The following is a 26,588-nucleotide window of genomic DNA, read 5'->3' on the forward strand; positions in this document are numbered from 1 at the left end:
ACCACTGTTGGTGTATTTCCCTGCATTGGTCAGGTTTCCAGACACAGGAGTTAGGCCCTGGGCTAGCCCTCTCTCTTCTCCATTCTTACTGTAGATGAGGGCATGACTGCTTGCCTTCACTTCCTCCACCACTCTGGTGGTCTTGCGTTTTCAAGCCCCCAGTGGCAAACGCAGCTGTGATAAGATGCACAGAGCAGCCACAGAGCCATGATTCAGAAGTCGGAATTGATTATGTGATTATAAAACCAAAACCGTTTGCCCTTTTTGAACTGAAACCCCTTGAAAGTTCAAATCTCCCCAACTTTAAGCCACCTCGGCATTTAGGTTTAAACTGAGCTTTCACTTAAACAAGTGCAACTTTCCTAGAGACCCTGACATGCTGTGTCAGACACAAAACCAAGCAGCCAGTTCTCTAGCGCTAGTAACAACTGCTGTTTGGTTATAAGGAGCTTCCCTTCACCACCACTTAAACATGCCCTGTTCCTCTTGGGGACAAATTATTGGAAGTTGTGCAAGTACCACAAGTAAGAAATCTCCTAATGACCTTTATTTCCCTTCAGTTTTGTAAGCAGTTGGGATCCAGTAACACAAGGTCAAACTGCAATCCAAGAAACACTTTCTATTCCAAATACTTTGGAGAGTTTGCTCTATTGCAACACTTTCTACTAGCAAAATGTTCATTAAATATAGTGAATTTTAAAACAATAGTAATACAAAGCAAGTCCTTGAAACAGAAACCACCAGTAGAAGGATCTTACACTAATAAAATCTGCAAACAAGTACTTAAAACTGTACAGAGCAGAGACCCTTAAGTAGAACAACTGAAACAACCTATTTTTGAGGCTACTGGAACTCCAGTCTAATCTCAAGAAGCAGAATGAAAGTATTGAAAAATACCACTAGAAATTGAAGTTACTTCCAGTCCCGTGGTTAAACCACTGAATTCAAAATAGAAAAACTCTTTCATCAATGACCCCCCCCCCTCACCGTGCTCTGCATATGTGAAATCCAGTGTTTTCAACTTGAGTGCTACTGGCCTCATCAGATGAATATTCAAAGTGGTGTGTTTTTTCCCTTCTCTGCAATGTTCTGCCAACTGTATCATTTTGAGGTGTGGAAGATGCTTTTGAGCCACTTGAGGTGCGTACCTGATACAGAATACAGTTCTTTGTACATACAGCATTTTGATTTGAAGACTGAGGGAAATTATCAGGCACAAATCAGCCAAGGGAAAAACCAGCAAAATGCTTACTGAGCTCTTGCTTTACAAACAACAAAAGCAGGGGATTTCAGAATATATTTCTCACTTTATTACCAAATTACTTGACCACTTCTAAACTGGGATGAAGGCAAATAAGAAAAGAGAAACCGCTACTTCCTACATTTTTAGGAATATTGAAGTACTTGGAGAACATTGGCACAGAAACTATATTACACATGTACATTCACTTGTAAATATTTGCATGTAGCTCCAAACATAAAAACGTTGGTAATTTTACAGAATTTTGGTAGGTATCAGTCCAAAAATACAGTTACTTGTATAAAACCCCCTTTATTAAGGTATGCGTAAGGTCATTTAGTGACATTTGTTGGACACTGACCCATGTGTACAATTTCAGTTCCCGTAACAGTGAGGAAGTGGTGCATGACCACCTGGAAGGGGCAGAAGGCAACATCGCATTCCAATTTTAGCAATGATAGCTACTGAAAGCAGCACATTTTACCTTTTTTGTTTCCTGTTTTTCTATCTTCTGAAGCCCCCACGCTATTGATGAACTGACAAAGAAAACAGAAACGTGAGCAGATAGCAAACTGCATTTTATATTGGAATTGTCTACCACACACAAAGGTACCCTGGGATTTGCTTACCCAGAGTGCCTAAAATAGGTAAATGATTTGCTCATTGCTTAAAGATCTGCAGGAGTTAATAAAACTCAGAAGAGTAAAAATCAGTAAGTATGCTATTTGAGATAAATATAGATAACAGCCATCTTATCTACGCTTTCCCATTTCAGCCTGTTTAAGTCCAAATACCATTTCCATGACACTACAAGCTTAATGACAAAATAACATATGGCACAATAACTTCTCCAGCAAAGATATGTGGACAAGAAAGTATTACAGAGTAAGATTTGAGTGGAACGTTTGCCCTGACCTAGATGCGAACCTATTTTGCTAAGGTCACTCACAGAAAAACCCAAGTATGTTTTCTGTTTTTAATTTCAAGTGTAGCTCTAGGAGATGGTGTAGGGCATTTCCCGCTCTGTACAGCAGATGGAATCTTGCAATTAATTTCTGTGGGTTAGAAAGCCCAGGCCCTGGAGTTACTTAAAACATCAAGATATTGGTGTGCTAAAGAGCAAAGGAAGTACAATGCCAAAGAAATGCTGAATTGAGCAATGGCGTGAGCAATGGTGATAAGCAAAATCTGTTCTTTTCTCTTGGCAAAGTATCAGCAACTCACAGGATTCTCCAAGTGCGGGTCTTATTCACAGGAGCTGTACACATCCCCACCACTGCAGACGTCTGACACTGGAGCACAGTGTCCCTGCTCTGTGACCTGCTCCACACAGCAGCCATCTGTGCTCTGGCTGAGGCAGACCTGGGCATCACTGTCACCAGTATCGCAACCGGCAGGACATGTTTCTTCTGACGTCTCGTTGTGATGGGTACCTCTGTTGTTGGTCCCAGCTAATGCATCACCCAAGTCTATAACATCATCCAGCTGCTCTTCTGGATCAGGCTTGTCTGCTGTTGAGATTTGTGCTTCTAAGTTTCTTGTGTTCTCTGTGACTTCAAACTCCTGCCTCTCTGCTGCTTTTTGCTTCTCCCTAGTACTTAGTTTAGGCTTTGTGGAATTCTTCATTTGTTTGTTGTGCACGTCTTCTTTGGAGAACCTCCAGTGAAACTACAGGTAAGAGACACAAATGTTAAGAGACCATTAGAGAGACTCTGACATGGACATTTACTTTCCTGAGTAGAAGAGCTTTCATTATTTAGTTTGACCAAAAAAAAAAGTTTGATCAAAAGAAGATTGCATGACTAAATTGGTCAGCTTAAGATCATTTGTGCCTACATGGTAATATCTATTACACAGAGAAATGAGACTGTGATGCATTCTGCTTCTGCTCTTTCACAGTCCTCGTGCGTACCACTCCACGTGCTATGTCACCACTGAGGCCTACAGAGGAAGCAATCCTATGATGTTACTCCAACCTTCTTCACCAGGTTAGCAGCAGAACTAACACCATACCCAAGACTATACCCAAACACTAAAATATTCTGCACCACTTGTAGGAAACTTTTTGGATAAGAAAGCATGAGGCTGCCTCTTGTAGCACTTGCCACAAGACTTACCACAGCTGCCCCTTCAGAAGAACTGTTTTAACTATTAAAAAAGGGAACTAGCAGTACCTTGAAATACTGACTTGACAGGTATAACATATACAAAGGCTAATGTGCCACTAATAGATCTGCTTCATTTGTCAACAAATAAATGGTCCTTCCCAAGGAAAGCCAGACCATGTTCTAGCCACCTCTGTGCCAGCCTGCACAAGTTTGCTAAGTAAGTACACATGAATGTGCACAACCATTGTGTCAGCAGTGTCCAAGCTGATGGGAACTTGGGGCTGGGTTAGGAGGCAATGTTTGGGTGGCATAAATACGCTCATCAAGACATTCAGCAAATTTGGCTGCGGTCCAAAAGCTGTTTCCTCCCGTGCAACCATGTCTGTGCTGGAGTCAGTGCAAGGAAGGACTCATGTTCATAAATTTTTGATCTAGCTATTTATTCCTTTATCAAAAAGCCATTCAAAACCTATTAAGTTTATTAGATTATGAAACTGGAGCAATGCTCTTTCCTTCTGCTAGCCAGAACTTAATGTAAAAAGAAAATGGAAAAAAAAGTAGAAACTTGCTTTCAGCAAATTCTTCTTGGTTTCACTTAGAGGGAGCAATCTTTCACTTAAATAACATCACAACTTAGAGAAACAGGAAAGATAGTATCTCAGTTCTAGAGCTCAACTGTTTCAAATTCAGAGACACCACAGTGTTTTCCTCTTTGACTTGCAGAAGTGCTGGGCACCCACAACTCGCTTTAACTCAAAGCTCTCTTCAGCGAAAGGTAAGGTCAGGGCCCTAAATGCGATAAAGATCAAACTGTAGGAGATTTTGTGCATGTGCAAATGTATGTATACTTAGGTATTTATATTGTATTTCACAAACATGCAAACGTAAGCATCACTTTTGTACAAAGTGAATGAACACGATTATCTCATTACTGACTGGATATTGCTCTATTACGAGTACTTCTGTCTTACTGAAAAGAAAAATAAGTTGTACCACTCCTTGCATGTTTCCTTTTCTGTTCCTCTGGCTAAACTGAACAGCAGGTGGTTGGTGTGCATAGAAAGAATGGGTCAGTTTCCAAGACTGCAATGTCCTTTTAATTTTGTCGGACAATTTCCCCCTCCGAGGGGTTATCTGTAAACATTTCAGACATGCCATGTCACAAGTGAAAAAAACCCCCGAGAGTCTGTGACACTGTATGTGCAAAATATTCAGCAACTTAACCAAATGCTAGGTTTGGCATCTTTAATGTGACTGGCAACAACCATGTACAGATGTAGAACCAGTCTTACATTTCTTTATATAACTATAATCCACATATCCCATTTGTCCTTGACCTTCAGTATGAAAATGTGCTGTAGTGATTCTGCCCTCAAATATGTCTGTATATTTAATACTGCAAACGAGTAAATCCTTTGTTTTGTCAACCAGACATTGTTAAATAAGTTTTTAAATCCCCAAATGAAAAAATTTAAACAAAGCTTTGAGTCATCTGGATGGTATGTGTTTGTTATTGTAACACAAGAAATCAGTGTCAGACTGATTTCTCTATTTGAAGATGTACAATCACTATAGGCTCCCACCCCTTCCATTAAAACCACACTGTGTGTGGTTTGACCAAATACAGGCATTCCAACCCTCATCACAAGACCCCTTTAATCACATGAAAACAAAGAGAAAATCAAGTAAGATGGACTTTGTAACATGCTCCAGCTCTGCTAACGAGAGAGGGTAAATCCTAAATTACGGTGTCACACTCCCAGTAGTTTTCCCCTACTCCAGCCAGTTCAAACACCCTCCTGATCTCCACTGTCTTTAAAAAATGACTTGCAAAGAACCAGGCTCGAAAACAGTGAGGGCTTTATAGATGAAATCTGTCATTATTTGAAATGCTGGATTAAATGCTCCTAGTGCTCAGCTCTGCTTAGCATTCCCCATCAGCTTCTGCAGGCCTCAAGCTCACTTCTCCTCCCAGTGACGCTGGACTAGCCATCACTTGCCAAAGAACATAGAACTAGGGTAACAATAAGGCTGTATCCATTAGCAGACTTTTCATTGTGTGGTTTCAGAGGTCTCTTCCATACTCCACCAGGCTTTCCTGACCCTCTGTGTACTGAAAGGACAAGGAAAACTCAAGCACTGTAGGAAGGTCAGCAATTCCCGTTTCCAGTCCTTCTACCTCCCTCTCAGTGGTAATAGTGTGAGAGATTTGGACAGGGGTTCATAGAATCATAGAACAGTTAGGGTTGGAAAGAACCTTAAGATCATCCAGTTCCAACCCCCCTGCCATGGGCAGGGACACCTCTCACTAAACCATGTCACCCAAGGCTCTGTCCAACCTGGCCTTGAACACCACCAGGGATGGAGCATTCACAACTTCCCTGGGCAACCCATTCCAGTGCCTCACCACACTTACAGTAAAGAACTTCTTCCTTATATCCAATCTAAACCTCCCCTGTTTAAGTTTTAACCCATTACCCCTTGCCCTATCACTACAGTCCCTAATGAAGAGTCCCTCCCCAGCATCCCTATAAGCCCCCTTCAGATACTGGAAGGCTGCTATGAGGTCTCCACGCAGCCTTCTCTTCTCCAGGCTGAACAGCCCCAACTTTCTCAGCCTGCCTTCATACGGGAGGTGCTCCAGTCCCCTGATCATCCTCGTGGCCCTTCTCTGGACTTGTTCCAACAGTTCCATGTCCTTTTTATGTTGAGGACACCAGAACTGCACACAATACTCCAGGTGAGGTCTCACAAGAGCAGAGTAGAGGGGCAGGATCACCTCCTTCGACCTGCTGGTCATGCTCCTTTTGATGCAGCCCAGGGTACGGTTGGCTTTCTGGGATGCAAGCTCACACTGCAGCTGGCTCATGTTCATTTTCTCATCACCCAACACCCCCAAGTCCTTCTCCACAGGGCTGCTCTGAATCTCTTCTCTGCCCAACCTGTAGCTGTGCCTGGGATTGCTCCCACCCAGGTGTAGGACCTTGCACTTGGCATGGTTAAACTTCATAAGGTTGGCATCAGCCCACCTCACAAGCGTGTCAAGGTCCCTCTGGATGGCATTCCTTCCCTCCAGCGTATCAACCGAACCACACAGCTTGGTGTCATTGGGAAACTTGCTGAGGGCGCACTCAATCCCACTGTCCATGTCACTGACAAAGATGCTGAACAAGACCGGTCCCAACACTGATCCCTGAGGGACATCACTCGTTACTGGTCTCCAGTCAGACATTGAGCCATTGACCACAACTCTTTGTGTGCGGCCATCCAGCCAGTTCTTTATCCACAGAGTGGTCCATCCATCAAATTGATGTCTCTCCAATTTAAAGACAAGGATGTTGTGTGGGACAGTGTCGAACGCTTTGCGCAAGTCCAGGTAGATGACATCAACTGCTCTACCCCTGTCCATCAGTTCTGTAGCCCCATCATAGGAGGCCACCAAATTGGTCAGGCAGGATTTCCCCTTAGTGAAGCCATGCTGGCTGTCACCAAGCACACTGTTGTTCTTCATGTGCCTTAGCATGCCTTCCAGGAGAATCTGCTCCAAGATTTTGCCAGGCACAGAGGTGAGACTGACTGGTCTGTAATTCCCTGGGTCATCCATTTTCCCCTTCTTGAAAATGGGGGTTGTATTTCCCTTTTTCCAGTCGTCAGGAACTTCACCTGACTACCACGATGGACAGTGGGTTAGCAACTTCATTCACCAGCTCCTTCAGGAGCCACGGATGGATTTCATCAGGTCCCATGGACTTGTGCACATTCAGGTTCTTCAGATGGTCTTGAACCAGATCCTCTCCTACAGTGGTCACAAGGTCTTCATTCTCACAGTCCCTGCGTCTGCCTTCCAAGACTTGGGTGGTTTGGTCAGAGCATTTGCCAGTGAAGACTGAGGCAAAGAAGCCATTCAGAACCTCAGCCTTCTCCAAATCCAGGGTAGCCAGTTCTCCTGATAGCTTCCAGAGGGGGCCTATGTTGTCCCTAGTCTGTCTTTTATTTGCAATGTAACTATAGAATCCCTTCCTGTCATCTTTAACATCCCTAGCCAAGTTGAATTCTAACTGGGCCTCAGCATTCCTAACCTGGTCCCTAGTTTCCCAGACAACATCCCTGTATTTTTTCCCAGGCCGCCTGTCCTTGCTTCCACCTTTCATAAGCCTCTTTTTAACTTTGAATTTTCCTCAGCACCTCCTTATCCATCCAAGGAGGTCTCCTGGCCCTCCTGCTGCGCTTCCTTCTAGTCACAACGCAGCACTCCTGAGCCTGTAGTAAGTGATCCTTGAATATCAACCATCTTGGTCCCCCTGCCCTCTAGGGCTATATCCCATGGAACCTTACTAAGCAGGTTCCTGAAGAGGCCAAAGTCTGCTCTCTTGAAGTCCAGGGCAGGGTTCCCACAGATACACATTGAAAGGGGAAATGGGAATACATGTGTGTATCCACATACATACACCGTTAGCTGTCAGCTATGTTCTCAGATAATTTAGTTGGATTCAGGCTTTTTTTCTTTTCAATTCAAGTAGCATTCATTAACATTCACACAATACACAGAAACACCAGCCAAGATCAGGCCTACATTGTGCTAGGCTCTACCAAAACACATAGCAGGAAAGAAAGAGTAGTTTAAACAGAAAAGACAGTCAGTGGGTGAAAGAAAATAGTATTGGCTTCACCTTGCAGGCAGTGAACATGGGCAGAGAATTTTAGGTCACATGGAGGTTTATGGCCAGTTTATGTGAAGAGAAATCTACGTCTCTTTTGCTGCCATGAGCTCAGCACAGAATGAAATATAAGAGCTTTCACAGCAGTTGAGCATTTTTTGTTTCTTTCATATGAACAGTTTGATTCCTTATCTCTTGCTACTGTATCAGAGAAATGTTGAACAGGCAATTTTTACTTCCCTAGGAAATAAATTACAATATTAAAGTACCATCAAGTAAAAGACAAAGAAACCAGAAACTGAAGGTTGTTTACCTTAGATTCTTTCTTCTTTGCTTTCTGGGGCAAGGAAGGTCTCTGAAGAAATACAATTTGCTTTGTAGATAAATTTCCCTCCCTGAAAAGTAACAAATGCACACTCCTGAGAATGAATTAAATTCACATCCAGCATCGTTCAAAGTGAAAATCCATCTCAGTCATTTATTTCTGCAGGTCAAAGAAGAATAAAATGAAGAATGACCTAAACTCTGCCTGTCCCCAGTGTCTTTGAGCAGCCTGCTATTTGGGGACAAAAAAAAAGAGCAATTGTTCAGCCTGATACAGCCTATCAGCCTGTGACATACTTTTGCTGAATGTTTTAGCATTAGTGTGTAAGCACAGAATAAACTGTTTGGAATGAAAAGCAAGCAACCCAAGTGCTCCGGTGCCAGTGTCTCAGGGACACCAGAGTGCTCCCTCCTTTGCAGGGGACTAATCTGGAATGGGGCTGGGTGCTCCCTAGAGGTCTTTCAGCATGGCAGGAGGCGCAACCAAATGCCACCAGTGGTTAGACTGGGTGGGTGCCCTTCTGCACTGCCAACCTGACCTCTGTTACTGACATTATAAATGACATTCAGAAAGCTAAAAGAGAAAGAAAACCAGATATACCTTTAAGAGACAGGGCTCCCGAACCATAGCTGTGATTTTCTTTTCATTCCTATATTTAAATATATATGAAAAACTTAAATACTGTTTTTCCCCCAGCACAGATGGCCTTTACTTTTTAGGGGTTTATGTGTAGGAGTAGTCTCCACCTAGATCTCCTCAAGTGCTGGGCATATTTTTACTCTTTTAAGATTAAAAAATCATAACTGATTATATTGGTGTATATATATAAATATATTCCTGACCAGTGAAAGCTCAGAAAACACCATCTTCATGATTAACAACTGGGATAATTGTTTTTCACCACAGTTACAAGGAGTATTTTTAAATTACTTACATCTATATTTAAACCCCCAGAATATTAATAACAGCGAAGTAGACAGCACAATGATTATGTATGCAAACAAGGCTACTAGAGTAATGAAACACCAGTCTCACATGGCCCTGCTCAGCTAGACCATGTGTATCAGCAGCATTAGACAGACATTGATCACAAGTAAAATTACTTTTCTTCAGGTAGGCAACATCTCACTCCAAATGTTACCACACATTTTGTCTTTGCTCTAAGAGGAATTACTGGGAGATCCAGAGCACAGATTTTACAGTCAAGGAGTTTACAGAGAGACAATACCCAGAAAACTTGAGCAGAAACCAGACTACCACCTTGAAGTGTTCTGACCACCCTGGACATGTGTTTCCTGCCACATGTGTCTTGTGAGGTTCAGAAAGCCCATAGAAGAGCTACAGCAGGGTCTCCACAGGCAGTTACCATGCACATGCAGGGGAAGCCACACTGACTGCACAAACTGCAGTGCTCCAACAGTAACTGCCCTGGCTGAAAGGCAGTGCCCACCCCTCCCTACCTGTTTGTCTTCACAATGGGAGTAGGAAGCACACATGTCAGCTGCCAGCCGTACATGGCAAGCGAATTCAGCAGTGGAACGTAATCTGTCTGCACTTCAACTCCCTAGGAAAGAAAAATCAACAGTTAACATCATCACTTGGAGTGTGACATTCAGTTTGACGTGAAAAAAAAACCCTTAAGAAAAAACGTATGTGTTTTCTGGGAGGGAGAAAGGGTTTCTATAGTGAAGTGGGTCACTTTGTATGTTCAGCTTGGCAGGAAGGAAAACGATCAAAACCATGAGACACGGGGACCATTTGTCTGTACATCCCAACTGTTAAATGAGTTTGTTTGAAACAATAAACATCTGTGATCTTGTTTTCACGCTGCCTGAGTCATCCATCTAGCTTCAGATAACTCCAGATCTGAACAGGACAAATTCCTTGTATGTTATCAATTACCTCTTTCTCGGCAAAAAGATATTCAAGTAGTTAAAAAATGACAACACTGCTTTGCTCAGATTCTGTTCTTGTCTAGGCTACAGTAAATCCTAAAGATCTGTACAGACATCAGTCAGGTTACTCTACCGTGATGGACCAAAAGCAAAATAGCCAGCAACAACAAAAATAAAACCTAAGTACAGGTCTATTGCTTTTATCACCCACAAAGACGCTTTGCTTCCTTGTTATTTTGAATCAGGAAATCCGTGGGCGAGACCAAAAGCATTGCCTTTTAGTACAAAGTCTGGCTCCAGCAGCAATCAACCCAGCCGAGCCTTGCTAATTCTCCTTCTGCTGAATGGCAGGCCCTGTAATTCGTACAGAGAGAAGCACTGGTGCTTTCAACAAAGACTGCTCCAGTGAGATGTCTACTTGACGTCCAGTAATTTAACAAATAGATGGTAGAGCATGTTTACTAGTTTTTAATTTTAATAAACACAAATCAGGGAGATGGTAATTACCAGTCTCTACAAATATAACTATATTCTATTGGAATGACAGTTACATTTGCCAAAAAGCTCAGGCATTTCACGCTGTTTCATGTGCATGCAAGGAGTTTTAACTGCCAGTTCTCAACACTGGGTAAGGCACAATAGTTCTGAAGCTCCAAAAAAAATCCATTTATTCCACAGTAATAAAATAGTCACTTGATCAGAACTAATCCAAATCCTTCTCTAGTTATTTTAAGGTATTTTAGTGAATTCCAATCTCAGCTATTCTTTTCTTCTAACAAATATAATTTAGGTCACTTGGTATCTTTATAACTGAGTGACCGTTTGACTATACCTATTAAAAACCTGATCATGACTACAAATGCAAATAGCTGAAGAATCTGTATCACTCCTGCTTATAAAGGCGAACATTTAAAAACTCTAATTTCTGTAGAGAGGCTTTCAGAGACTGACAGAGATACTGCTGCTGTACAACATCACTAAGTACAGACCAGAACTGCTAACTCTAGGAGAGGAAAGAGATACCCTGCAAGAGGGGAGCAATACCACTCATGTCCTCTGAAGCTATCGGGGCTTACACTACAGCTGTGATCATGGTAGATTTAGCGTCTCCTCAAACTTACATTTCTCCCCGTAAGATACGTATTTTCCTCTCTGTTTTTTAAAATAGAACATCCAAAGGTAACGCAAAAATTCTGACATATCTAGATGTCTTTAAGAGCTGATGTCTCAAGAAAACACATTAACAACACAGTGAGAGTCATAAGTCTGGTCAATGCCTTCCAAAAACAAAGATGAAAATATGCAACGTAAGCATTAAGAATAAGGTCAGAGAATCCACCATCACAAGCCTGCCATGAGGTGCTTGGAAGAATGCATAAAAGGACCTGACCAAAACATTCCTCCATCAAACAGCGTTTGAAGTAAAAACCACAAGGAGCTCACTCATTTAGGGGGTGGAAGACTAGCAGGTCAGGAAAGACTGGCACAGCAAACCTTGTTTGTGCCCCAAGCAACATCCTATGTGGCAAAGAGGATTTCTGTTTTGAATTCATTGCCTAAGGTTGGTGATTAGCACGGATAACCTTCTCCTTGTATCAGGATGTGCAACAAACATCACAAATCAGAGGGAGATGAGGGCAATGAGGAAAGACATCAATACCACACAGAGCTCACTTGGCTGCTGCAGAAGCCAAACTGTTTCAGGGACACGCTATCACTCCTGCCACAGCCCCACTGTCCCTGCAGGCTCTGAGTAGCGAGACAAGACTGGCTTTGGACCTGTATGACTTGTCAGGGTTAAGCATCATCTGCAGCAGATGATGTTGTATTTCACAATTCCAATGGTGCAGAAAGGAAAAGAGCAGGTAAGCACATTCAGAAGTGTAAGGTTTTCAGAAAATAAATCCAAGATTAAATGAAAGTCAGGCTTATAGATTTTTCTTTTTTTAAATCTGGAAATGTAAAAATCTCTGGGGAATGAGCGCTGTATAACTGTTACAAAAAAGGTGACTTCATTTTCCTGTGTGCTGGTACCCAACAATCTGCATGCTCAGCTGTTTAGAGGAAAGGAAATGTAATGAATGCAGAGGTGCACACCTCCTCTGAGCTCCACATGCTCCTTAACAAGCTCTCTCTGACTCTACAGGACGCTGCGCTGGAGTCAGACACCGCACCTCTTCCCCAGGTCCCTGAGGAATAAGCTATTTCTCGTAATTGGCTGCATTTGAAGATGACAGACAAGAGAAAGGAGTCACTCCTGAATAAACAGGTGTAATTCATAGGAACTTCAAGCTCCTCACTTGCAAATACAGATAATTGAAGCTTTCTTTAAGACGATAAAAAATGACTTCTCTCTCCCCCCTCCTGAATCATCAGCTGTAATCCTACCCCTGGAATTTGTGTGCCAGCAGGAGTCACGGCCACACAGACATTTAATTGGTGTCATATTAAATGCTTTCCAAAGCAAAAATGCTTCTAAACAAAAAATGCACTGGGGGACGGGTAGAGAGGAAAACAGTCTTGCTGAATTTATATTTAATACAATAATTAAAATTATTCTATCTACTATTATTTGATACAATGGAAATAAAATGTCAAACATAGAATTCCGTAAAATGAAATTGCAATGCTCTTTCTAGGTAGCAAATATTGGATTTGAACACTAGAAGAAGCAGGAAGTACACTCTACTGAAAAAGAAGTGTTCAAATAATGCATCTCAAACTGGGAGACATTTCATACAGTGAAAGGGTGGAAAATTTTAATTAACTTGCTTCCACTCTCCTGTGCATGATAAGTAATCTCTGATCACACCTTGAGTGTCAGGAAGCCAGAGCATATTGAGCTAGGTTTTTCCCTTGACTTGCATCAGATGAAAAGAATTCATTTTATTTATAGTTGTACTGTTTGTTTTCAGCAATTTCTCCTTTCACAGTTGCTTCTGCTCATTAGAAAAAAAGAAAAGAATAAAGGAAAATATTAAACACTGGTAGCAATAATATCTAGGGCAAGCCACACAAACAACTGCATTAACCATTTTTCTTTCTGTCCCCCCCCCCCCAATGCAGCAATTTTAACCACAGCCAGATTATAAACAAAACAAGTACTAAGCTCTTGAGAGACAGAAGTTCTTTAGAAATCGTTCTTCCCCAGGTTGAGTGAATGTGATTTAGTTACAAGGCAGCTGTGGATTTTCACTATTTAATATTTTTTCCAGCACACATTAAAGAGGGGAAGATTGAAAATCCCATTAAATAAATCTTAATAAAACCTTTATCAGCAAATCCTAACAGACTGTGTACTAAGATCTACAGACAGATGGCAAAGAGGATGGGAAGTAGAAAACATGAGTCGCTTTGGAAGTGTAACCTACTGTTGGGGAAAACAGACAGTGCGTTCAAACCCAGCTCTTAGAAATAACAGAGGGGAGAGCCCACAAGGGAGACAATGTGCACCCTATCCAGGGCTGCTCACCAGTCCCCAGCACTGCCAAAGTCAGTGCTTTCTCTCCCAGGGCAGCACCAAAGGGAGGAAGAGAAAGTGGTGAAGGCAGAACTTGCACCTTAGTAGAAAAGAAGGAAAAGAAAATGAGAGAAATGGAATATATGGGCTGTGCAAGAATGACCTGGTAAAAGCATGCTGCGAATGTTTTATGTTTGCAGTAACACAGCCGACAAGTGGCCTAAATCTGAGCTTTAAATCTGTGAATTATTTGCCTTTTTCCTTTCAGACTTCTACCAAAAGGTAATTTCTGCTAACAATATAACATTATTGATCTATTAAAAATGTTCATTGGAAGCAAAAGAGAAGTTTCACAAGTGTTTCAGCAATAAAAGTTGGACTGAGCTCCTCTAGTATTGAGCTGCTCCCAAATTTCCACATGTAATACATGACAGCACCTTGATAGCAGACACTTGCTACCCATCTATTAGCTGTATAGCAGAGGAGTGTGGGATGTAGAAACCACCAGCAGCTTTTGGCAGCAGACAGGTCACTGACCAACACAGCCTAGCTGCATTGGGACCCTGGTGAGAAGTTTATAGAAGAAAAGGGAAAAAATAAGTCCACAGACAGGCTTTTTGCACATTACTCTGGGCATATGTAATGCAGAGTTATTTATGATTAGTTAATATATGTGAATTCATGCACTGTGAAATATTTTTGAGAATATAAAGCTGTAACACTATATGGGGTAGCATCCTGTTAAGACAGCTTTTCTGTGATTCAGATGTATCCAGTCACAATTTCCATATACACACAGGCTGCTGAGCAGCATTCACATCTGTTTCCATGTCTAGGATAAAATAAAAAACGACCAAAAGCCCTCCTGTACCCATAAAGACTGCCTCTCTCAGTGGCTTCTGCAGATGCAAATCTGACTTGCTAGTGTATGTATAAACTCACAAAAAGGTTTGAGTGCTCGTGATACTCCCTGCACCTGTAACACAGGAACACAGGCATAGCAACACAACTTTGCACCTACAGAAGCACAGGATAGGTAACGAAAGCTCCACAAAGTGAATGTGTTGACATGGAGGGCTCTTCACAAAGGAAACACAGAAGCATCCTATGAAATGAGTTAACTTACCATTGCACAGGTAACATACCTGTGATAGGTAGGACAACTCCATATAACTGGCCACAAAGCACAAGAACTAAATGTAATCTATCAATCCCATCAGTACATTTTCTTAAATAACTCTGGCACTTTTAGTTTCACAATTCCTGCAACACTTGTGTACACTGTACCTTAAGGTGTGTGCTGATGCTACTGTTTCTCCATCAACTGTTTTGGGGAAAAAAAACAAGACAGAAAAACACTACCTGAGAACTTGCATACTCTAAGGTGCCTTAATACACACAGCTTAATCACAGAATCATAGAATGATTTTGGCTGGAAAGGACCTTAAGATCATCTAGTTCCAATACCCCTGCCATGGGCAGGGACACCTCGCAGTAGACCACGTCGCCCAAGACTCTGTCCAACCTGGCCTTGAATGCTAACAGGGATGGAGAATTTACCACTTCTCTGGGCAACCTGTTCCAGCGCCTCACCACCCTCACAGTAAAGAACTTCTTCGTTATATCTAACCTGAACTTCAGCTCCATACAGCTTCCCCATTATTTCCTTTGGTTATAATTTTTTTCTCAAACAAACTTTGGCTTTTGCACACAGGCCATGTGCCTCACTCCACTATTGAGCTAATAATCTCTTTCCATGTAAGAAACACAGCTGAAGCACAGCCGAAGCACAGACCCTCTCTACTGCTACTGCTCCAGGCAGCAGGAGAGCAAACCTTGGCACTGCCCTTCACATATATGCAGGCTGTGTATGCAATTGATAGGGTCCCAGCACCTGCCTCCTGCACCCCTCAAAATGCTGAGGCTCCTCTCAAACCTGCCTGACAGCAGCACAGGGTCAAAGAGGTGCATTAGGCAGGGCACTATAGCCTGACTAAAGGTGACCTGCTGGGGAAAAGAAACATGACTTGTGCCCTGTGTGTTTTCTTTAAAGCATAAAAGAGGACTGGAATGCTTTTTCTCAGCTTGTTTTAAAATGAAAACTGGGATCTGGTATGCTCATTTATTCCAGAAAGATATTATGTGTGAGCAGAGAACTAATTCTTATCTCTGCTCTTGTCAGAAGCCTAAGAAAACCATGACAGATAGGATGTGATTTTTTTTATTCATACAGTTAGAAATCCTGTACTTCGCTGCCTGTTTACTTCAAATGTCCTTTATTCACTTTGAAGAAGCATTCACCTTGCTAGATGTTCATTCAATACTGCCACTGCCACAAGAAAGCATCAGGGAAGTTTCAAGTTCATATTGATAGATTTTATTACTAAATTTATCAACAAAACCAAAGATTAGCCTGTGGATTTTAATCCTGTCTAGAGCGTATGTCTACTAAGTTCAGTAGACAAATACGTATGTATCTATGCTGCTTTCATTTCTTACATAAAAAGAATGAAACAAGAATTATGAAAACCTTTTGAAAAGAACAGGCTCCTGAAGGGTTTTATTCAGTTTTCTTAAAAAGCAACAAGGGGCATAATGATGAAATGCTCTGCCCAGGCAACCTAGATGTTCTCTGGGTGGTAAAGAGGGTCACACACACAACTGCTTTTCATGCCCATCATCTCAGTTCCTTTGCTGACCTGGTCATGCCTTTCTCCCATGGCCAGAGACTGCAGAACATAGCTTAGCTGCCATATGACCTAAATCAGATTTACAGACAAATCAAATCCTCATTTCCAGAGAATTTGTTCCAAGGCTTACATTAAGGCAACTTGCAGCCTAGGCTCAGCAGAGATAATTTTTAAGTCTTTGATACATCCCACTTTAAAAGGTTTACTATGTCTACAGCAGATGCTGACCCCATTCAGTTCTGCCAGGGCAATGGCAATACCGTGATGTATTTGAGATTTTAATTCATGTTAGCACACTAAAGATACGGTATAGCAGAAAATAAAAAAGTGATGAATCACCAGCTGAAGATTTTCAATGAGAAAATACCTGGAAGTTAAGGCCAATATTTTCAAAATCAACAAGGATTCAGAAGCAGATAAATGCAGTTATCTAAAATAAATGTTACAGCACTCAATTTGAAAGACAGTATTAGCTCTTTTGTCTTGGGTAATGGGGAAGAGAAGGTGACAGATTAGAGTTGGGAAGAGGGAAATCATGCAGGCTCTGATTAATCAGAACTGTCTACCCACATTTGCCTACTCAAGCAGAATTAAAACCATCAAACAAGTTTTAGGGCTAGATCTCTGAGGCTGTGGTGGAAATAATGTACCCTGACATTTTGAGAGTTGAAGTGATATATGATGAGAGCAGCATTTTGTCATTATAAGTCCTGTGGTCATTTGCAGAGGATGCCACAGCTCTACTTAGAGAAGAAAGAGTTAAATTACTCAGAGCTATTACATCCTGTCTGCAGCTTGGCGGGACCACATACTGTGACAGCTGCGAGCTTTACATCCTCTACAAACTGACATTTTACACACATACCAAGTGCATCACACTGTTCAGCTTGTTTTCTCTATTAGCCTTAGCAATTAAAAAGGCAGCACTTTCTCTTCCAAGAGGTGTGCCAACCCCTCTCTTTTGCCTTTATCGTTAAACAGCAAAACTTCCCCTTTTCATTCAGATAGGTTCTCCGTTTATTACTACGAGGATCGATACATCCTACATGTCTTCCTTTTTCAAGCAGCCTTCTTTTGTTGTGGCACAACCAATTTAGGTTCAATTCAGACCACATCTGAACAAGTCCATAGCTCACCCAGATACTCAAATCTGATACAAATTTAAAATAAGGATCCATTATACACATTTATGTCATGCTGCTCATCAGGGCTTCTTCCATGGCCTTGATACAAACAAAAATGACAAATGAAAAAGATTAATCTGGATCAGAGCTGAACCTATAAAAGAAAAAAAAAAGAATGCCTACATAAATGAGTCATTCCACTGCTCCATAACTATCTCTGTGTAATTATACTTTGAAGTACTCAGAAATAAAGCCTTTACTGGCTTTTGAACATCTACTACTATCAGTCACTACTGAACTCCATCTCCCACTCTCTACATCTCCCATTTTGTAGTCCTTTCCTCTACCACTACATTATTCCACATTTATGATAAATAAAGGTGAATTCCAGCTGGGTTTAACAGAGAGGTGACTTGGTCTTCTGGGTACAACACCGGGCAAGTCCCTAAAGATTCCCTGGCTTCCAGTTTTTCTTTCATTCATTTGATGACTTTACCTACCTATGCCTTTGCTGTCTCAGAAAGCATGAGGCATGAAATATCCAGGCAGTTATTTAAACAGCAGGAAGAAAAACCCAGAAGTGGTCAGCTCTGCTCTTCCTCTAAATGGGTAAGACCTTTGCAAGAGCTTCCCAATATCTCCACCTCCTTCCCTCAGCAAGCTTTTTCTTCTCCATATTGTTCTACTTTTATGTTGGTGGGTAACACGTTCATAAAGTCCCCAGAAGACGGGCACTTGATCTCAGAAGAGCAAAATTGCCAGGGAACACCCAACATCCAAATTTTAAATTACAGCTGAGAATAATCTGATCATACCAACAAGCTGTGCATATGCTAACAGTTTCTAAAACTGCACCTACCAAATTTTATGTCTAGAATAAGAGATTCTCCATGTCAGCCCTCATACAGGCATGATGTGCAGCAGTACAGCATCTTTTGACACACCAGATGGCACTGGGGGGTTGATTCCTTGATTTGTTGACCAGTTATATCTCCACCATGGAATTGATAGAATTGAAAGCAAATGATACTGCAACCTACCAGGGCTCTAACGCTTCACGGGGCCCTGACAGAAGTTACTCTTCTGCTGTGTCCTCATGCTTTGGTCACCACTCTGCCACCACTGGATCCACATTATCAGGTACTGTCCTTTTCATGTAGCTTGAGACAAACTTTCTTGTGGCCACACAGAGCAAACTAAGAGGTGCGTGGGGGTCACAATAACTTTGTTGCATTATCCTACTGAGACAGAGAACCTTTCACTGGTTGTCTAAAAGCCAAGCTGATTCAGACTAAGAATTCATTTAACTCAGAAAGCTGTCTCAAACACGACTATAAGCAATAGCTAAGGAAGAGTAGTATGTATCAGGGCAACACATGTAAGATACCTGCCCCAAATATTTTGCACATTTCCTCTCAGCACATCTGGTTTAGTTTCCATTGGAAGTAATCCAGTTTGTGCAACATGAGACCACTCTATGATGTGAGGTGAAGCATTTAAGTGAGGAGGAACAGGGGGTTCACTTCAAATGCACTCCTGATCTGAATTAAAATGCTTGCATAAACAGAGATAGGTAAGGTCAAGGAAAAAGAACATCGCTTCCACCTGAATCCACCTAACTTCTTGAAACCCCAGCATTCTCCAGAAAGGAGTTCCACAGACTCCTGCGTAAAGAATTAACTGAATTACCTCCTTTTTGTTTGCTTTGAACCTGGACACTACCAGTCCTATTTGACAGTCCTTATACTGGAAAATATGGTAAACATACATGCCTCAAGCAATTTAGGAGACCTCTACCTATTACACTCCCTGCAACTCTTTTCCAGGCTGAAAGGACACACCATGCAAAGTCTTCCTAACACAGAAGCTGTTTGTATCACTGATGATCCTCACTGCTCTTCTCTGAACAATTACAGCGCTAACATAACTTTCTGAATAAGATGCTGTCAAGCCATGGCTATAGAATAGGATGTAGTAGTATATGCTTGCTGTTTCACCTTCCACTCCTTCCCTAACAATTTTTAACATATGGTTAACATTAATGCTTCTTAAACATTTGCCTTCTTGATCAGCACTGACCTAATGCACACATGGAACCATCTGTTGTTATCCTAAAACCTTGCTCCTGAGTGGCAACAGCATAATTTGATCCTAAAAATTAATAAGAACTTACAGTCAAGTCTGTAATAACATTAAATGTAATATAGGAATTGTTTGTTCAGATGCATGTTAGCACAAGAAAACCTGCCATTAATGCATTACACTGTTCTTCAAGAAGTTTCTAGCCATTATTTTATGTCCATTTCTTGCTACACTTCAGTCACCACATCTAATAACAAAACTCTTGATCCTAGTCTCCTCGAATTTTACACATTTAGTCTAGCATCTGTTGCATTTTCCCTTATTCCATCCTTTTGGCATGTGTGTGCCTTGCTTGTCTTTCTTAGGATTTTATACCATTTACAATATATTTCAAGTGAAAAGATCAGGTATTGTCTTTATAGATGATACGTAACATCTATTTCTGGAAGCCATGTAATCAAATAAAATAACAAAAAAAAACCTTCAGAGAGTTGTGTAGCAGTATCTTCTTTTCCTCCATGGTCTTTTTTTCTTCAAGTCACAAAGAATTTTAAGCCCAGCTTTTCAAATGCCTTGTATTAAATTTGCTGTGGAAGATCAGTACTGACTGATCTAATGGTGTTTCTACTGATCCCAGTGTGCACTTGGATTAGTAAAAGGCCAGTTTATGATACACATAGTTTGTTTATAGGGACCTTTCCAGAATATACGCTTCTTTCAGCATATGAAGGAGGTCAGAGAGAGGCAAGCGCAGTTATCTGTGCAATTCTACTGCAGCTAAGCCTACCTAAAGGGCCTCTTTCTTTAGAACTGCAATGCTACCGTGACTTGTGTGATCACGTTGCCCTGACAACCAATGGAGATCCTCTTTACAGTTAATCTAGCACATATATGTACTTTCGGGACAGATCACTGATCACCATCACTTGCATTTCCTCCCCCACTGCAATAAGGCATGGGGATTATCAAAATCAAAAGTGCACCGTATAAACCCAGAGTGTGCTTAACTGGTGCTATTGTTATGTTGCATCCCTTTACCTCAGTTGCCTGTCTGGTACTGTTGAAGCACAGATCAGTATGTCAGAGTTTGCCTCACAGACTTGGAGTGTTCTGATTTACAAAAAAGTCAAAGAAGAAAATCTGCACACATACCTTCAGGACAGTCCACTGCTCTACAACAATTGCATCATAGCCCTGTACGTTTTTACTGTCTTCCATAGAAACATCTTCAAAGAGAAATATTCCATCCATTGTCCCATGTAAAGAATCTGTGAAAACACAGGATTTTCTGTAAGCTTTATGGAAGGCACTCCATGTGTAGTGAGGCATTTGAATTTATTAATAATAAATTCTTCCAAGGATGTTCATAAAAAAGTGCACAGACCTTCCTCTTATAGTCCAGCTCTATTAAATGAGACTACTAGCTACTAAAAACGCTAGCAGTTTTTAAGAGCAATCTTACTCTCTAACAGCAAACCTCATTGTCCATTGTGCTACTCCAGAGTTTGTCCTTAATATACACAGCTCTCCCATTTTGAGCAGGCACAATTACTTCAGTCCTCATTCAGGAGTACTGCTCACCTACTTGAAGTTATACACACACTTCGAGGGCTAAAAAATATGTATTATGTCAATTTTGTAAGGACTTTTGGAAGTACGCGTATACCAACGACTACACCCATTCATTCACACAACTCAGAACTCCACATACAGATCAGCCATTGCAGTTACACTGATCTACATGGACTAAGGATGATCTGGCATATCAGAACAGTGTTAAAGAAAAGGTACATTCATAACTATTTAATAAATTTATGAAGGCATTTTGACCATCTGGTTTAGTGCCTCTCTATTCTCATTTGCATTCTCAGCACGTTCAGCCTTTTTCCAGACAACACATACTATTAAAGTTACATAAGCAGCACTTTTTCCTTCAATTTAGCCATATATTCTATAATCAGCAATCTCTCCCATATGGAAGAACTGAAGTTTTGTCAGGTCCATGACACAACAGAAAGAGGATAACTGAAAAAAGCCCAAACCTTACCTTTCTTTGCTAAAATAAACTAAATAGAAAGAGGAAGCAATAGAATTACATTTCAAAAAACTGTAAATAAGCCATACTGTACTCTTTATGAACACAGAAAACTCCTCTTACATTAACACAAAGAATGTTTTTCAGTCTTTCTAGTTTAAATAATACAATTACCATGTATGACTGATTATAAAGACCTTGCTCATACCCTCCCCAAGTGTTACGGTTTGCCTTATAAAAAAAAATACGCCTTTTGCCTTTCTTTACAATTTTAGGAAAACTATATCCCTTGCACTGCTATGTTGCATGCTTCTGAAATACACTCACATGTGCCAAACCAACAGATCTCTGAACTGACAGGAGAGTCTCTGAGTAAGTCTGCTTAGCTGTTCCATCAGGTTCTCCTGCTTTCCCTGGTGGGTGTTACAGGGTCAAGAAATGCCAGCAAGAAGGCACTGCTGCCTCCAAGGGGAAAAATGTATCAAACTCACAACCAATTTTCACAAAGGAGGCAGTGAAAAGAATTAAGAAGCTTCTTACCTCTTGCAGATAAAATCTCAGTCAACATCTTCCAATGTCATTATATGATCTAAATTTAATTTACTATCTGGAAATAATATTTGTTTTGTGGGTAGAATGCACAACAAACCAAACTCCTACAGTTAGAGGCTTATGTTTACAAACACACTGTAGCAAGACTGTTGGTGCAAGTGTCAAGCATCTGCACACCCCCTTGTTTCTATATGCACATTCCACCACCCTCTCTTGCTGCAGTTTCAATCAAGTCATTAAGTTGTAAGTGAGCAGATGCAAATACTTATACCTAAACTAACAAAGTGTATTTTTTATTTTTACTTAGTTGTGCAGGAAAATAGCTGTAAATCACTTACTAGGGATTCTCCTTGGGATTCTGTTGGGAGACTCAAAGAAGTACAAAAATACACTGTCCATTTTCACACTGTCTCCCCAGGCAGGTCTCCTGTAACTCCATTTAGAATAAAGAGAGAAGACAACTCCTCACCACTAGAGCAAGCCAGTATAACACATTGCTGCATTGCTCCAAAGAGGAGGAGCTGGACTACAAAGCAGTTAACTCCTGTCATCTAGATAGATTTCTCATCCAAATGAGGAGAACAGATATTTTTGTTGTGAAATAATAGGCCAGAACAATAAGTAGCTGGGTTACAGGTTAGAAAACACAGGAAGAACAAACCTGCCACATAGAAATGAGTACAAGATTTAATTATATTTAATCCCGGAATGGCACTTTGTTAGACCCTACATTTCAAAGCAAGAACCACCTCAGCTTCTGTCCGATACATCATGTTCCAACACCTAAACCCATACCCAAATCTATATTAGGATGCATAATGTACAAATAACCCTTTAATTTTCCACAGCATGGGTGACACGATAGCATCCAAGGCTGAAAGCAGAATCCTGTAGATTCTTATTAGACACAGACATGCGGATCTTGCCAGGGCAGCTTTATACAGCACTGGTACACTGCTCCAGTATCCTGAATTCTCTTAATGAAATCTAGTGTTGTGCTGTAGGCACCACTGCAGCTTGAGCTCGCCTCACACACTCACCAACTAATTACTAAGCGATCAAAATACAATCAGCATGCGTGTTTACACTCACTCATATATCATCCTTTATGTTTCACTCTGCTGCGCTTTCCACTCATCCAGTTCACAGCTTCCACATATGTGAGCATTACGGCACATATGTAATGTTTTAGAAACTAATAGCTGAGCTTGTGAGACCCTACAGGCAGCAGATAAACTTGGCAGTGTTAGGTTTACAGATGGACTCAATGATCTTAAAGGTCTTTTCAACCTAAATGATCCTATGATTATATGACTTTGCTTCCTTGTTGGATGTACAATGATTACTTCTGAATGCTACATCCAGTCAGTCCTAAGATCCATTAATTTTTTGGCCAGGAAAGAAACCTATTGAAAATGAGAAATCTGGAAGGGGAAAAATGATGAGGGAGAGGCAGCTGCAGCATACTGCTGTCTGATCAACAGAGGGATGCTGGTAAAAACTCTGTAAGAGAAACTGGTTGATGATGCTCATTAAAATTTTCCTTCTTAACCATAACTAACCTTCTCTCTACCTGTATGCCACAGTGTTTAAACTTTGATGCCATGAATGCATGTCTGCCAATTCTCACACCTTGGCTGTACATCTTCCCTTTCACTGGTCATCTACTACCTTCCCAGAGAAAAGGGGGAAGTAAAAGAAAGAATAATTGGATTATTAATTCCTTTACATGTGAAGCATTTGGGAAGCTGAGAATAATTAGGGGAAAGAAGAAAGCAGCAGAGAGCTAATAGGGTCATATTTTGGAGAAAAGGCACACATAACCCATGCTATGGCATCAGGATTAGCAGGAATTTCAGGGAGACTCTTACACAGAGGTGTGGAAGGGCATGGACATGGACACATGCACGGAGTCCACCTGCAGTATCTTTATCACACAGATGCTCTAGGTCTAAGAGCATCTTAAGTCTACAGTCACATTCTACAGCTGACCCACTAAGTGAGATTTACATAACCTAACACTAGATATTTATGATACAGAGGTCTACAGCTGAGTTAATTATCTAAGGTTCTCTTTACAATTCATGGAGAGAAATAACCATTACTTCATTCAGGACCCAGTTTCATAGAATCACAGAATCATTCAGATGAACTGCTCAAAGCAGGTTTAGCACAGTGCAGACCAGATTGCTTTATGTAGCTGCATCCTGAAAACATCCAAGGATGAAGACTGAACAAGTTCCTGGGCAGCCTCTTCCACAGTGTGATTGTTTTCACGATGAGAAAGCTTTTTTTTTTATAAACAACCAGGACCTCTCTTGTTTGAATTTACATACATTTTTCTCATACACCTGAATCAAGAACCTGGATCCATCTTTTTTATAGTCTCCTCAACAGGCACTGCCAGGCACTATTATATCCCTCAAAGATCTCTCTTCTCCAGCCTAAACCAACCAGCTTCTCAGTCTTTCTTCACAGAGCTCCAGCCACTAACTGTTTTGTTGGCCCTGTGCTAAACTAGCTCCAGTTTGTCGACATCTTTCTTGCTCCCTTTGGGGGAAGGACAAAAACTGGACACATTATGTGATCTAAATGCAATCTAATAAGCATCAAGTAGAAGATGATAATCACTGTCCTTTATTTATTGGCTATATTCCTGTCATTACAGCCTGGCATGCTACTGCCTTCTCTCCTGCCAGGGCATCCTGCTGGTCCACTTTCACGTTGCTGCCTACTAATATCTGCCTCAGGATATTTTTCAACAGAGCTGCTACCCATCCAGGCAGTCCCCAGCCTGGATTAGTGCAAAGGCCTCTCCCTTCACAGAGACCTGAATACATTCCTGTGTAACCTGCTGTAGGTGGCCCTGCCTTGGCAGGGGGCTGAACTAGATGATTTCTAGACGTCCCTTCCAACCCTAATGATCCTGTGATTCTGTCGTATTTGTCCTCATGGAATTTCAAAAAGCTCCTGCTAGCACATTCTTCCAGCCTGCCCAGATCCCTCTGGACAGCAGCCCAGTTCTGAACCACATCAGCTGCACCCCTGAGTACGGGATCATCTGCAAATTTGACAAAAACAAGCCCCGCTGACTCCTCTGCATCAATGACAAAGAAACACAACAGGTCCTGGGACAGATCTCTGTGGTATTCCACCTGTCACTCCAGGTAAAGTGTGACCTATTAACCATGATCCTCTGAGCCTAGCCACGCAACCAGCTTTTTACCCTTTCTAGTTGTCGTCCCATCTAGGCTGCAGAGTCCTAACTTGGATACAAAGATACTGTGGAAGCCACTGTCAACCTTGATAAATACACCCAAAATGACATTTACTGCTTTCTCTTCATCTACAAATCCAGTCATTTTATTCTTTCAACCCATGCTGACTGTTCCGAATCACTTTCTCCAACTTCATGTGTCCAAAAATATGTTTCAAGAAGGCTTACTGCATTTATTCAGCTGAATCTACTTATCTACAAAGACTAGCCATCTAAAGCTTTTGATAGTGAGTTGCTCCAGTTTCCACTATTTCTCATGAAAGGTATTTCCTGATTCTGATGCAGTTGTATTCACTTTTAGTAATCTCTTGTTTAACAAGATTTAGCTCCTGGAACTTGACTTACATTAAATAGGGCTTTCATAATTCCAAACATTAGTTCATTTGCAATCAGGCAATAAAGATTGCCAATAAGCCAAACTGGTCTGTCTTTGCTGTTTGTGGTATCATTGCCCAATCTCTACTCTTGAATTGACATAACTCCACTATTTCCTAAAGAAAAAGCTCTGAATGTAAAGGTTACAATCACTGTCCTCCCTCTGAAAACACTCCATTACCACTGCATTTTTCATTAAGGTATCCTACTGTGCACAAAAAGCTATTTTCACTGGGTTGTATAAATATTTGATGTAGCTCAGTTGACTAAAAGCAATTTTGAAGTTCTTGCTTCTCATTTATAAGAGGTATATGGGAAAAGACTTCTTACTTTACCATGACAGCTTACCTAGTGGGCAACAATTTTCCCCTTGTTGTCTTTGAACTACAAATCCCCCTTACCCAGGAACGTAACCTTTAGGCTGCTGTTGCTCTCAATGAAGAAAACTAGCTATTTGTTGCTTTATGTGGCACATGACCTGAATGCTGGCATTTGCTTCATATTTGTATTCCTCTCTTCTCCTGAATCTTTTCACCTTCAGTACACACAGAGAAAATAATTCCATATGGATGATAAAAATCCCAGCCCCAGTGGCTAAAGTGACTATAATTGGCCAAAGGCATCACTGCTTCATCCTTTGTCTGAGGCAATGAGAGGGTAACCAATATAATCAATCTGGCCCTCTAAAAACCTGACTACTTTCCTTTTCCAAGCAACTTGCATTTTGTTTCATTTGCCTTGTCCTTAAGTACTGTCAATGTCATCTA

The 26,588-nt window shown here is 41.2% G+C and overlaps 2 protein-coding genes across 3 annotated transcripts in view; one reads left to right on the forward strand and one right to left on the reverse strand.

The window, feature by feature from the left end:
- GALNT15 (polypeptide N-acetylgalactosaminyltransferase 15) overlaps positions 1-26,588 on the forward strand; it is a 115,771-nt gene that overhangs the window by 65,180 nt on the left and 24,003 nt on the right. The gene's annotated exons all lie outside the window — the stretch shown is intronic.
- Positions 1,445-26,588, reverse strand: part of RFTN1 (raftlin, lipid raft linker 1) — a 98,623-nt gene continuing 73,479 nt past the window's right edge. For both annotated transcript variants that reach the window (XM_061464878.1, XM_061464877.1), the window contains 4 exons: positions 20,735-20,850; positions 9,792-9,895; positions 8,320-8,401; positions 1,445-2,908 (listed from right to left, as the gene is read on the reverse strand). In XM_061464878.1, the coding sequence (XP_061320862.1) occupies positions 2,486-2,908; positions 8,320-8,401; positions 9,792-9,895; positions 20,735-20,850 (725 nt within the window). In that variant the 3' untranslated portion in view covers positions 1,445-2,485. The remainder of the gene's footprint in view (positions 2,909-8,319; positions 8,402-9,791; positions 9,896-20,734; positions 20,851-26,588) is intronic.

The sequence above is a fragment of the Pezoporus flaviventris genome, unplaced genomic scaffold (assembly GCF_033815535.1).
Source record: "Pezoporus flaviventris isolate CSIRO_AGI_PZ_B2104156 unplaced genomic scaffold, CSIRO_AGI_Pfla_v1 ptg000037l, whole genome shotgun sequence".
NCBI lineage: Eukaryota > Metazoa > Chordata > Aves > Psittaciformes > Psittacidae > Pezoporus > Pezoporus flaviventris.